At 34.5% G+C, this 13,814-nt stretch overlaps 2 protein-coding genes and 1 long non-coding RNA gene across 4 annotated transcripts; 2 read left to right on the forward strand and 1 right to left on the reverse strand.

Moving 5' to 3' along the window:
* The first annotated feature begins 3,259 nt into the window (after positions 1-3,259).
* LOC149717732 (uncharacterized) lies at positions 3,260-7,436 on the forward strand. Its single transcript, XR_016367479.1, has 2 exons — positions 3,260-3,356; positions 5,402-7,436. It is a non-coding gene; the product is annotated as an uncharacterized LOC149717732 (long non-coding RNA).
* A 964-nt stretch (positions 7,437-8,400) lies between these two features.
* LOC149717733 (uncharacterized) lies at positions 8,401-9,958 on the forward strand. The gene is made up of 5 exons (XM_089840637.1): positions 8,401-8,632; positions 8,715-8,813; positions 8,880-9,030; positions 9,089-9,347; positions 9,425-9,958. The coding sequence occupies exons 1-5, from the start codon at positions 8,463-8,465 to the stop codon at positions 9,865-9,867; spliced, it is 1,122 nt and encodes a 373-aa protein (XP_089696763.1). The 5' UTR covers positions 8,401-8,462; the 3' UTR covers positions 9,868-9,958.
* Positions 9,886-13,800, reverse strand: LOC149717734 (nonsense-mediated mRNA decay factor SMG8). Of its 2 annotated transcripts, none has more exons than XM_089840627.1 (13): positions 13,598-13,800; positions 13,331-13,496; positions 13,061-13,270; positions 12,322-13,002; positions 11,985-12,266; positions 11,837-11,920; positions 11,344-11,734; positions 11,137-11,283; positions 10,923-11,069; positions 10,578-10,846; positions 10,457-10,515; positions 10,182-10,361; positions 9,886-10,088 (listed from the first exon to the last, which is right to left on the reverse strand). In XM_089840627.1, the coding sequence occupies exons 1-13, from the start codon at positions 13,663-13,665 to the stop codon at positions 9,968-9,970; spliced, it is 2,805 nt and encodes a 934-aa protein (XP_089696753.1). In that variant the 5' UTR covers positions 13,666-13,800; the 3' UTR covers positions 9,886-9,967. The 2 variants fall into 2 exon arrangements, with proteins under 2 accessions (XP_089696753.1, XP_089696754.1); XM_089840628.1 differs by having other exon boundaries at positions 13,331-13,485; positions 13,598-13,747.
* Positions 13,801-13,814: the final 14 nt, after the last annotated feature.

Genomic DNA, 13,814 nt, shown 5'->3' on the forward strand with positions numbered 1-13,814 from the left:
CCTCTATAACAGGTAGACCTCTTCATAGGTAAAAGAGAAATTTTCAAGATGCCCTAGCTGTTATATACTCATTGTTAAAATTCCAACGGAGAAATTGCATACTTAAATAAATAAAAAACTATTTCCCTCCCCAACTTATTGTAGGTGTAAAAAAAAGATCACGAAAGATTCCACCAAAAATCAGTAGAAAACTGGATGGGAGAATGAAGGAGAAAAGAAAGTTCAACAACACGCTGATGTTTCTAAGGTGATGGTGGTACACGCAGGAGTACTTTGTTTTGGTGTTTAGCAGTTTATCTCAACGCTTGAGTGATTGACCATCGTTACAAATTGGCGTACGCAGTCTTATTTATCAATTATAGCGGCGTGAAAATTAATAAAAATTTGACCTCTAACTAAGTCAATTAGTCAATAAGTTTCGAAGACTCGAGATAAGCACATTTTTGACTTTTGTCACGCGGTTTTGTATACAAGTTTGACCGCGTGTTCTAGTTACCCCTGAACAGTGATTGTTACTAGGTTTATTTCAATATTTACTAAATAGTTTTAAAGCGTACACACACTGAACTTAACGAACGAGATTTTTCATTGTACTATAGGGAAAATAGGGGTTACAAAAATTATGCGTCGCGACGAATTGGAACTGCACGGTTTTTTTGGTGAAATGTTTAGATACGCTTAACTTTGGGAAAAATCATTGATTCTATCTTTAGATTTTTAAAGTTATTTTTATATTTTAGAACTAACTGTTACAACCCCCCGTGGTTTGTTATACTCTTGATAATATGGCGGCTTCGAAACATAAGGGAACCCAATCTGAAATAAAGGCGGACTACAGTTCATTTTGATCCTTGAACATTCTCAGTTCTTATATGTATTCTTGGTTCTTTATAGTTAAATAACAGATAACAGCGCTAATAGTTAATAAAAGGTAAAGGCACCTAACTGCCTTTGGTTGTATTACGCTCTAAGGTAGTTAACATTAAGAGTGCAAGTACTCCATAGAAAGCGTGCGGACAAGTGTTGCCAGCCATTTGCGAGTGCAATATCAACAACAAACTGAAAACCTTCTACATCCGTTCGATTCAGTTAGTTCCAAACATGAATGATGCAGATGATGCTCTAATAACAAACTACTGGCAACCCTGTCCTGAAGCGCATGCGCAGTTAAAGTAAAGAAACGAGGTTATGGAAATTTCTCTAGCCCAATCGTAACTTAAACTTATTCTTAATTTAACCCTACATTCCTAAATGATCCCAAACCCAAACTGAAGAAGAATACCTTAATTTTAAAGTAGATACTATAGAGTCCCAAATGACGCTATAATTATGTCATAAAAGCTCTAGGCTTAATGTTAATAAAAACACGTGCCAAATGGGAAAATCGGAACATTTGAGAGTCCGGTCTATTAAAGAATAATAATAATAAAAAAAGGGGGTCTGGTATCCACCCGCTTGGCGTCTTTTCATACCTTATGGGCATCGGATATTAAAACCGAATTTGGTAAGTCCCATTTAAAAAAAAGAAATAATATGACGTTAGATTACCATTTAAGCCCTGGGGTCTGTTACCTAGCGAAAAAACCTTCTTTTAAAAAAAGTATTAGAGCCCAATTTCATTGTCGCGTCCTAAATTCCTTTATAAAAAAAGCTTGATGTCCCGATTTAATTTTCGGAAACACGCCAGACCCGGTGGAAGGGGAAGATTAGGGGCTACTTTACATATTACAACGCTAAGGGGGTCGAGATTCGGCGATCTTACTACTTTATCAGAAAAAAAAGGAGAAGAAAAACACCCCCTTTTTAATACCTTATAGTACCCCCCCCCTCCCGCTCCTATTACTTATTTAAATATACTGGAAATGTTTAACAGCTCATCTCGCTAGAGGGGACAGGCATTGACCTACTAAAGGAAAAACCCGAATTTAAGGAGCTTACTTACAAACCCCTGAATTTCAAATTCTGATCAATAATAAAATGGTTGATCTAAGCCTTAATTGTTTTTCCCAAACTTCGGTTTATTTCTTCTTTATTATTATTATTATTAATTGCCTTTGGTTTGCTTAGTTGATGTCTAAAAATTTACATATATTCAATTTACTTTTAGGCTTATCACACCATGTTCTAATGTCTATGTATCACCGGTATCACAACGGCCAGAAATTATAACCTTCTTGACACAAAAATAAAATTAAATTTCCGATTAAACCTTTAAATTAATAACGAAGTGCCTTAAATTACCCCTATAAAGATAATATTAGCCCTTTAAACTTAAACCTATCCCTTTAAAACAAACTGAAAAGAAATTCACGGTTTCTAAAAATAACTACAATGAAAGAGGAAATAGCCCATCAAAATTGACAGCGAACTTTCTAGAACTATCCTATACCACAGTATCCACAGTGCAAAATGAAACACCTAGCAACGAAAACTTTTTCCAAGAAACCAGAGAAATACTAGCTTATTTAGACCCCCAAGCAACAAGACCTTGAGTCACTATCCTGGTACCTGGCCCGAGAAACTTCTAGAACATTTTTTTTTAACCCTTTAACTGACCAATCCGTATTTGGTCCCAAAACAAAAAGTTTTGCCCATTCGCTGTTAACATGAATACGCCCGGCTACGTCATAAATATGGTCCACTATTCGCCAAACCGAAGTCAATCAACAAACGTCATTATCCCAGAAATCCTTGCGAGAAACTAGAAGTTATATATACGAAGTCCCTCCTGTCCCATCGTCAGTCGATACCTGAAATGTCTAAACGAGACCCTGTCGGCTCACCCCCAAGAAATCTCTAAACGGACGGAGATTATTTTTTAAATCGAAACCTTTATTTTTATTCGATGTTTTTATTTTTATTCATTTGATACCTTTATTTTTCATCAAGTTGAATCGGAGAATATTTTAACCCCTAGAAGAAGAGAGCGCGCGAACCCTTAAATCGAGAAAGAAGAAAAAAAAACATAATTAACCCTTAAATCGCGTAATCAGAGAAAAAAAAGATCCTGAAGAAAAACCCTGAAATCGAGGAAGAAGAAAAAAAAAGATCCTGAACCCCTATAAAGAATATGGAAGAGGAGCTACTTGGCGTAAGAAATTAAAAAAAACTTGAAACTATTGATTAACTGGCTTGAAACTATTGTTAAAGAACCTGGATTATGGTTGACGGATTGATTCATTTTAAAAAAAAAATCTTAACTTTCTATTTTTGAACATCATTTTTTTAGTGCATAATTGCACGCTTTTAACCTAACAAACCCCTAAATTTAATTTTTAAAATCTTAAAGGCTGTAGGAGGTAATCCTATTGAGGAGCCATTTCAAAGAGGTTATAAATTGCAAACCTCCCTTAGATGTAAGTTTAATTGTCTTGTTTAATTTCTTTATTTTGACCCCTATAAAAGTGTGTGAACATTTATGAACAAGATTGAATATTATGTTGAATATTAAAAAGTGGATTAGAATCTATTTTGACTCTCACTTGACATATACCAACAAACGCGGTCACTTTTGATTCAGAAATTTTATAAGCCCCTCGTTTCCGCTAAAAAGGCCTTAACTCCCCACAACTGACTGCATTCTAACATCTAGTCTAGCGTTTGCGAGGATGAATCATAAGTGAAAATAGGTAGGTGTTTATCTTATACTTTAACCCCCCTAATAAGACGTCGAACACTCCACCTTAACCCCATAAAATCTTAAAGAGCATAAAGAAAAGGCTTATAAATTGGCGCAGTCGGCAGGATGCGATACTTCGGAATCTTATCAATATGATGGATTTTGATATGTCTTAAAGAGAGTCAAGGTTGGTTCAATTCCTATTATTAAAAACCCATATATTTTGAGAAAGTATTGAGAAAAATCGAGCAATCAAAATGACGGACATTAACCTTAACTCGTCAGATCTATTATTAGCTATCTTCGCTATTGCTATCATAATTTTATTGTTGATAGGAATTTCGTATGATAGAATCTTAAACTTCCTGAGAAACCTTATTATGAAGATAGGTGTTTTATTTCAACGTACAAACGTTGATAAATCTAATCATATGTATGACATAACTCGAATAATTCAAGAAAATTTTGTTTCCCAACAACAAATAATGCAACAAAATTTTGCTTCCCAAAATCAAATATTTACTGATACTATGGTTGCTTTACGAGATAGTATGAAAGAATCGTTAGAAGCCCATAGAGAAGAGAACCCTGAGGAAGATAGATTAAATCCTCTATTTGCATCAACCCCTTATGTCCAAAAAGAAAAAGGAAAGAAAGTATCCCTCCCCTCCATTATACGCGAAGAAAAACGTTCGGAAGACCCCTATGCGACACGAGTAAAAGAATTTTTCAACCCCCCTACTAACGTTACCTTGAGACCAAATAGAGAGGAACTTTTTCCAAGAAACGAACCTATAGAGGAACCTACACTAAATCAGACTACATTTTTTCAAGAAAAGTTGAAAAGTCCTATATTTCCTGAATATGAGAGAGAACAAGAGACGTCAAATATTCCTGATATTACTCAAATCCCTCGCGGAGAAAACTTACAATATTCAACCCCTAAAAATCGAACTTTACCTATTCCTCAATTCACGATAAGATTTAATGGAGAATCAAACCCTATAGAATTCCTATATAGCGCGTACGAGTATGGGATGATAACAGGCGTGACACATCAAGAATTATTGACCCACATACCCCTAGCATTCGAAGGACAAGCAAAGAAATGGTATTGGAAAAATATTAGTCATTTTCATACCTGGGATGATTTTGAGAATAAGTTTAAAGAAAAATATTTGGGAGATGGTTATTCTAAAATAATCAAGAGAAAAATCCAAACAAGAAGGCAAAGACCCAATGAGAGCCCTGAAGATTATGTGCAGGATATGATTAATATATATGATGAATTACCCTCTATCCCCTCTGAGCAAGATCGATTAGACCATATAATTTTTGGATTAATGCCCGAATATGAAGCCCTATTAAACCTGAAAACTTGTACCACAGTTGATGAACTGCTAGAGGTAGTGAAGCAACTTCAACCAGTGATGGGAGTTTTACACCCTAGAAATCAAGGAACAAACGAACCCCGAAACCCCTTAACAAACAAATTTTGCAACTATTGCAAAGAATACGGACATTTTGTTTATAACTGCCCAAATAAAAGAAGTAGACCACAAGAAGTAACCTTACCCCTTGAATCGTATCTTCCATCAGCTAGGCCTAAATGTTTTGTATGTAATTCTACGGATCATATGGCTAGAGATTGTCCCCAAAAACAAAACTATCAATCAAGAGAAAGAATAAATGAAGAACAAAATACCACTCCTAAAAGAACGGTTGAGATAACTGTTCCCCAACATGAAAACTCAATTAACGTGATACGTAATTTCGTCCCAGGAACTGGAAGTATACCCCTACAATTACTCAATGGCAATTATGCTGCAATCCTAGACACTGGGGCATGTACATCATTTATGGTCAAAAATGTCGCTGAACAAGTCTACCCAGAAATGGATTTTAACCGTCTGAAAATAAGAGAATTCTTTTCAGCTTCCCCTAACAGTCCTCTTAAAGCTGAAGGCCCAATTAAACTTCCTGTACAATTAAATGATGAAATGGGTCCCCCTATGGAAATTGAATTTTACATAATTGAGAAAGCAAACTTTTCGATTATATTGGGATCTAATTGGATGACAGATGTAGGAGCAAAACTGAACTACGAGGATCATAGTATCACTTGCACAATAAATGGACAATACTGGGTGTTTCCATTTATTCAAAACCCAAGAGCAACCCCTACTACTATGACCCTGACCAATAACATAAGCATGCCAGAAGATATAGATCTGGATACAGAGAAAAAACAAGAATTGCAAAACTTCTTTATCGAAGAGAAGAGAATGAATGAAAATTCCCTTACGGAGGATGAACAAGACAAAGAAGAATTGAAACATAACACCCCTACTTTTTATCCCACTGAGCGGTTTTTGAATGGAAACAAGTTGATGAAGTCTTCAAGTACTAAAACCCCTATGCATCGAAAAAAAAAAAAAAAAAAAAAAATTAACGTGATGGTAAAATGAACAGAGTAAGTTCGGGGACGAACTTTTCAGAAGAGGTGGGGATATATAACCTTCTTGACACAAAAATAAAATTAAATTTCCGATTAAACCTTTAAATTAATAACGAAGTGCCTTAAATTACCCCTATAAAGATAATATTAGCCCTTTAAACTTAAACCTATCCCTTTAAAACAAACTGAAAAGAAATTCACGGTTTCTAAAAATAACTACAATGAAAGAGGAAATAGCCCATCAAAATTGACAGCGAACTTTCTAGAACTATCCTATACCACAGTATCCACAGTGCAAAATGAAACACCTAGCAACGAAAACTTTTTCCAAGAAACCAGAGAAATACTAGCTTATTTAGACCCCCAAGCAACAAGACCTTGAGTCACTATCCTGGTACCTGGCCCGAGAAACTTCTAGAACATTTTTTTTTAACCCTTTAACTGACCAATCCGTATTTGGTCCCAAAACAAAAAGTTTTGCCCATTCGCTGTTAACATGAATACGCCCGGCTACGTCATAAATATGGTCCACTATTCGCCAAACCGAAGTCAATCAACAAACGTCATTATCCCAGAAATCCTTGCGAGAAACTAGAAGTTATATATACGAAGTCCCTCCTGTCCCATCGTCAGTCGATACCTGAAATGTCTAAACGAGACCCTGTCGGCTCACCCCCAAGAAATCTCTAAACGGACGGAGATTATTTTTTAAATCGAAACCTTTATTTTTATTCGATGTTTTTATTTTTATTCATTTGATACCTTTATTTTTCATCAAGTTGAATCGGAGAATATTTTAACCCCTAGAAGAAGAGAGCGCGCGAACCCTTAAATCGAGAAAGAAGAAAAAAAAACATAATTAACCCTTAAATCGCGTAATCAGAGAAAAAAAAGATCCTGAAGAAAAACCCTGAAATCGAGGAAGAAGAAAAAAAAAGATCCTGAACCCCTATAAAGAATATGGAAGAGGAGCTACTTGGCGTAAGAAATTAAAAAAAACTTGAAACTATTGATTAACTGGCTTGAAACTATTGTTAAAGAACCTGGATTATGGTTGACGGATTGATTCATTTTAAAAAAAAAATCTTAACTTTCTATTTTTGAACATCATTTTTTTAGTGCATAATTGCACGCTTTTAACCTAACAAACCCCTAAATTTAATTTTTAAAATCTTAAAGGCTGTAGGAGGTAATCCTATTGAGGAGCCATTTCAAAGAGGTTATAAATTGCAAACCTCCCTTAGATGTAAGTTTAATTGTCTTGTTTAATTTCTTTATTTTGACCCCTATAAAAGTGTGTGAACATTTATGAACAAGATTGAATATTATGTTGAATATTAAAAAGTGGATTAGAATCTATTTTGACTCTCACTTGACATATACCAACAAACGCGGTCACTTTTGATTCAGAAATTTTATAAGCCCCTCGTTTCCGCTAAAAAGGCCTTAACTCCCCACAACTGACTGCATTCTAACATCTAGTCTAGCGTTTGCGAGGATGAATCATAAGTGAAAATAGGTAGGTGTTTATCTTATACTTTAACCCCCCTAATAAGACGTCGAACACTCCACCTTAACCCCATAAAATCTTAAAGAGCATAAAGAAAAGGCTTATAAAATATATCAGACGCCGGAAGTTCAATTCATGATTGAACTTTCACCCCAATGGCGGCCTCGCCCCTGTGTGTTGGTTTCTCTGTATGTAAATTCCAAAATGGTCTACAGAGGATTTTATTAAATGGTTTGACTAAAATCTATTACGGTTTTAATATTACCTACATTTTAACTATTGCACGCCCAATACTAAAAACATACATACTGGAGGACGCCCGTTATGAATCTGAATGATTAAATGAGGCTTAAAATAGAACCAAGTATAGAAAATCCCGGTTACCAAGGCTTAGCGCGAAAGTATGACGTTATACCCAATCCTTCATACATTAATAAAATTTAACAACTGACAATTAAAACTTACGCATCTTATAGTGTTCTTCTAAGTAAGTAAGTTTGCAAGCTTATTGAAACAAATTTTTAATTACTCGTAAAACGCGACATAAAATAACCGACTACCGGCATCGAGAACAAAGCAACGGTGCACGTTTAGTCACTCTCCAAGAAATGGCGCGTCTCGATTTTTTTCGGCCAATGGAAGCGCTCGTGCTGCCATCTACCGCAAATATGATGTAGTTTTTCATTTGCATTTTCCATGGAGTAGTTTTACTGGAGTGAATATAAAAGTTCCTTTAAAATTGCATTAAATTTGTCTATGTCTCCTGGTATATTGCTCCATGGTGGAAGCCAATGGAACAGGGCATAGATCTCGCTGTTAAGAACTTATGACAATTGACATTGCAACTTTCAAATTCAATCTGCAACTGAAACGAAATGGATGGAGCTTCAACGAGCGCGGAAATTGAGGAAGAAGCCATTGATTTAAATGAGACGACAAATAATTCCAAAAAAAACTTTCGTAAAAGAAAATATGGGCAAAATTTGGTGGATAAAGAAATTGAATTGAAAGCTAACCTTCAAAAACCAAAGCAATGGAGAAAGGAGTAAGAAATTAAACACTTTAAAATGATTTCTTCTATTAGTACTTAAAAGTCTCACAATATTGTTCCATTTATCAATTTTTAGCGAGAAAGAAAGATTATTAAATGCCTTAAAAAAATATGGATTTGGTGGTTTGGAATATGTGGCCAAAGAAGTTGGTACCAGAAGTTTAAATGAAACCATGTGAGTTGTTGTTGTCACCCCCAGAATTGAGTAAAATCTAAATGACTAACTGTAAAATATGCCTAGACATTTCTGTGAAATTCGTAAGAGCCGTCTTCCAAAGAATGACAAGAGAATTGCCAAAAACTCAAACTTAAGTGTATGGAAAAGAAAGATATTTGAATCCATAGACCCAAGAATTAAAGCTCCGGCTAATTGCAAACATTCCTTGGCAGAGGTAAATTAAAATATATAAAAAGAATGCCCATCTTAAATTACTAAATATATTTTTTTAGGCAATGGATAGTGCCAAAGTTGAATGCAAAAAACTCTCATTACCATCCAGTTCTACAAGATCGGCTGAAGGGATAATTTTACTAGAGAATAAATACCCAGAATTTTCAACAATTTACGACTATCTTAAAGCTCTGATACTAAAACAAATTCCCGTGCCTTTAGGACCAACTGAAAGCTTTCTAATTCTCCATTTAATGAATGATCTATTAGAAATATTGAAAACCAATAAATTGGATCATGAAAAGGAGTTTCTATCGAGTAAAATTAAATTAACATCTTAAGTTATGAGAAAAGATACAGAAGGTTTAATTTTAATTTTGTTTTTTTCGTCACAGTTTTGCCTTTAAGACCCTTAATCTCACCACAACCGGAATATAACATGTTCCAAGAATCTCCGATGAACAAATTGAATGAAAACATTGATAATAACAAACAAAATTTAACCAATGAAGATGCTGATGCTCCTTCAACAAGTGGAACTCAAAACTCATCAACCAAATTTAAATCTAACTCAAAAAATGTTGAAACTTCAGAAGATATTAATAATAATTCTGGTGAAGAAACGGATGACGCCCCAGAAATTAACGAATATGAAAAAGTTACTGATAACCCTATAGCCGCTAAATACCCTAAAATAGATTTGATTAATCATACTCAAAGATATTTAATTGGTGAATTGAATCCTTTACAAGTTCCAATTGATATAATCAAAGAAGAAACTAAATTAGTTAATGATCACTTTGAAAAACGTGAAAAGCAAAAAAACAAACGTGATTAAAACTTAATTAAAACAGAGTTCAATTACGCAGCATTTAATTACACATTATGTACAGTTTTGGAATAAAAAAAAAGTTATATTACCATAACAATGATCGTGTTTAGGATTTTTCACTCAAAACTTGAGCTATTCCATAAGTTCCTTTCAAAAGACGGCAAGATTCCACTGATAATGCTTCTTTAGGTGGAAGATAGGGTCCTTGACTTCCTTCATAGATGAAACTGTTATAGTTATAGTTATAGTTTAGGAAATAATTTAAATAATTAATTAAGACTTCAACTTTGATTAAAATTAAGTTTTAAACAAAAGGATACGGTAATCTAAGAACCCAATAAGCAGACTGGGATAATTTCACTGGTTCTGAATTTCCTGGAAAGAAAATTGGGCATGGTGCCGGTGCTGGTTGTACTTTGGGATTCAATGTGACTTGAACTGGAGCTTTAGGGGTTACTATATGAATTCTCATTAGCTGGGCAATATTTGGCTTTGAAGGGCTAAGTTAATTATAATTAAAAAATATACACATTACTTAAAACTAATTTCATACATACAAAAGTGAAAATAATAATAAATATTGCAAGTCATTTACCGGCAAGGACAAGGAAAGTATAGTGGCATATCACTCCCTGTAACTTTATTCGCGTTATCCTAATTAAATTTAAATAATTAAAACAATAAACAATTAATAATTATATTAATTCTAGTCATACCTTAACCAAACCAGTTCCAGTTGGCCTTAAAACTTTATCAGGAGCGGAACACATGAACCTATGACTTCTCGGGCACTCATACTCAATCCCCACAAAGATTTTAACAGTGAATTGAGATCCGTCCCTTCCACTCTTCTTATTCTTAATCCCAGAAATTCTCTTTCCTTCCCATAAGTTGTTCCAGCGTTCTTTTTGTTCTACCTTAACAGTTACATCCCAAGGTAGTAAGAAATTAGTTCCGGTTAAAAATCCCGGTTGATCTTGAATTCCTGAAGTGAAAATAAACATTAAAAACTTAAAACTAATTAAATTTAAATTATAAAACAAAGAGAATGTTACTATTACCAATATTATGCGAGTATAAACTAGAAGGTCCCAAACAAAGTAAACTCCATGAAGGATAGGTGGGAAGTAATCCCAATGGACTCTCAGAGTGAAGCATTCCTGGCAGGTATTCAGTGGTGGAATGTTGTCTAGGTAGATACCGTTCCACTAAAATATTTTTTTGATTTTTGAAAGGTTAAATTAGTAACTAAAATTTACATCTTTCTTTCTATACTTTTCGGGACATTTTCAGATCCTTCTACAATGCTAATCACTACTTTATGAGATGAACTAGACTCCTCCTTCAAATTTGTCTCTTCAACACCAAATTTTGTTGATAAAGAACCCTCGGGAAAGAATTCTTCACTAACATTCTCTTCCTCTAAATAAACACAATTTAAATTACCATAACTTAAATCTCTAAAACACTAATTTAAATTACCAACTGAAGGTGAATGAGAAACATCCTCGCATGAATTACTCTTGCTTTCCGATTCCAAATCTTCATCCTCTTCATTACCTTCTTGACTCTCTTGGTCCAAATCCAATGGTAAAGCTGGTGATATGATGGCGGGTCTTGATTCCTCAGTACTTGGTTCAAATATCGGGAAATGAATCCTTTCCAAATTCCCGCAACATTCTTTGTGCAAAGAATGGAAGAAAGTATAATTGGCAGTCTTGACATCAAAAGGGTCTTCTCTGGAAGCTTGTCTCCTTCCGCAATCACAGGCGCAAACGTATTTGACTTGACTAAAATGTTTCGCCACTAGAAGAGTTTTACTAGTTTCAAGATCTTCCGCGTCATCTTCATCCGATTCTTTCAATCTGTGAAGCTTTGAAGAGATTTATGTTTAAATGTTTTTCCTTTTACATTTAGAAAAAGGCCACTCTTTTAAGGTATAATGTAGTTTGTTTGAAATATCTGCAAATCTTACAGGATGAATACAATGATTTCCAGTTAGGCTTAACTGCTCACACATTCTACGACAAGACCAAACTTTATGACACTCTTCTTTCAGCTTCAATGAAATAAATTGTATTTTCAGTTTGTATTTCATGACGACAAGTTCTAGGCCTAAATACCATAGAGGCGTAACGTGAGAAAGCAGGACCCCTAGCTTGAAGGGAAAAGACTTGCAAAGCTTGAAGTAACTTTCTTTGGTGATATTCTTCAGTGTAATGTGGTGGTAAATTTTCCTGATAAGCCGCTAATGCCATTGGTAGAACTTTTCCGCATCTTCCTTCTGAAAACCTTACATCAATGTCCAACATTGGTTCTAATTTAGAACTAGAGTCTGAAGAATCATCAAAAAACCATTCTGCTAGTTTAGAAGCAATTGAAAACCATGTCCTGGCTAATGGAATCTGCGAAAATTAACAATTATATCTTTATATAAATAAAGAAGTCCCGTTTTTATACTTCAAAGTACGCAGCAACAGGATGTCTTCCAACATTATCATCAAAGCCTTTTGTTAGGGCTAGATTTGTGTGTTGAAAAAGGAAAGATTTGAAGGAATGGTTGTCTTTTACATCAGTCAAACAATGTTCATTTGACCCATTAGAAGTTGAAATTGAAATACTGGCACTCCCTCTTCTATTTAACGTGTAGCTTTTAGATTTGTTGGCTGCCAATCCATCCGAATCTTTGCTTTGCGCACTATGATCCCTTAATTGTGCCAAAAAGAATTCAACCGGGTCTGTGATGGTTGTTTCATGGACGACAACATAGACAAATTCCTGGTTTGCAGGAACAGCGAATAAAGAGTTACCACTAACATTAGTGATAACTCTACTTTTTCTAAGAATATGATATATTTGATCTTCAAGGGCGTGTTCAAGTTTTTTAATTGGAGGTTGAGTCTTATTTCTTTGTTGAATAGCCACCAGATTATCTCCATCCACACTGATCTCAGTAGGGCATGATTGAAATACAAAGAGGACTCTCGGGGAACATGGTCTACCAGCTTGAACCCAATCATTAGAAACAGGGAAGCCAGCTAGAATTTCTGATACAGATGGTATTGCTTTTTGTCTCATAGCATCGAGAGTTCTAAAGAGTTGGATGTAACTGACATCAAAGGTACAAGTTGGGTGAACTACCTGGAATTTAATTCTGATTTCAGATTTAAAGTAACTATGTTTTCCTGAACAGTATTACCATGACTATGTGTGACAATTGAAACAGGAATAACAAAGCCTTCGCTTGTTTTGTTTGAAGTTTACTCCAAACTTCTAAAAATCCTTTCTCAAGGAATTCCTTTTCCATATCTTTGCATGTCTGAACAAGATATGTAGAGTCATAAACCCCCATTAAGTGTAGAAAAATTATTTTGCTCTCTACATCATAATATCCTTCAATTTGAAATCGCTAAAGAAATATGACGCGGGTTACTTATAGACATACGTAACTATAATAAATAATACTTACTAAATCTTCATCTATATTTATTTCTTCACACATGGAATTATTGAACATGTTTCGGCCAGTTGCTTCATGAAGGGTTTTGGCTTTGCATGAGCCTTCAAAAAGGGAGCTCTTTCCAATGACACTAACCACGACAACACCTTCATTCTTAGTATTTTCTAAGATGGAACTAAATTAAAAATTAATATTTCAAAATCCTTTATATTTATTTTATAATAAAGAGATGCATACATGGGTTCTACTAATACAAAGTGAATGAACATTTCCTACCTCAATTCCTCTCCAAGCAATGAAGACAGAGAAAATGGAAATCCAAAGTAATTCATTTCGCGTCTCATGGTAGTATTCACGAATAATTACGCTAACTTATAATTCCGTGAAGTTATTATTATAATATTAATTATAATATTAATTATAATAATACAAATACCCGCAGTAGCTCAATCTCAATTCGACCACATTACAAAGGCTTAAAAGCACTTAAGCA

This window comes from Phalangium opilio, unplaced genomic scaffold (assembly GCF_054372755.1).
Source record: "Phalangium opilio isolate 3A_F unplaced genomic scaffold, DU_Popi_V2 ptg000003l_1, whole genome shotgun sequence".
Taxonomy (NCBI): Eukaryota; Metazoa; Arthropoda; class Arachnida; order Opiliones; family Phalangiidae; genus Phalangium; species Phalangium opilio.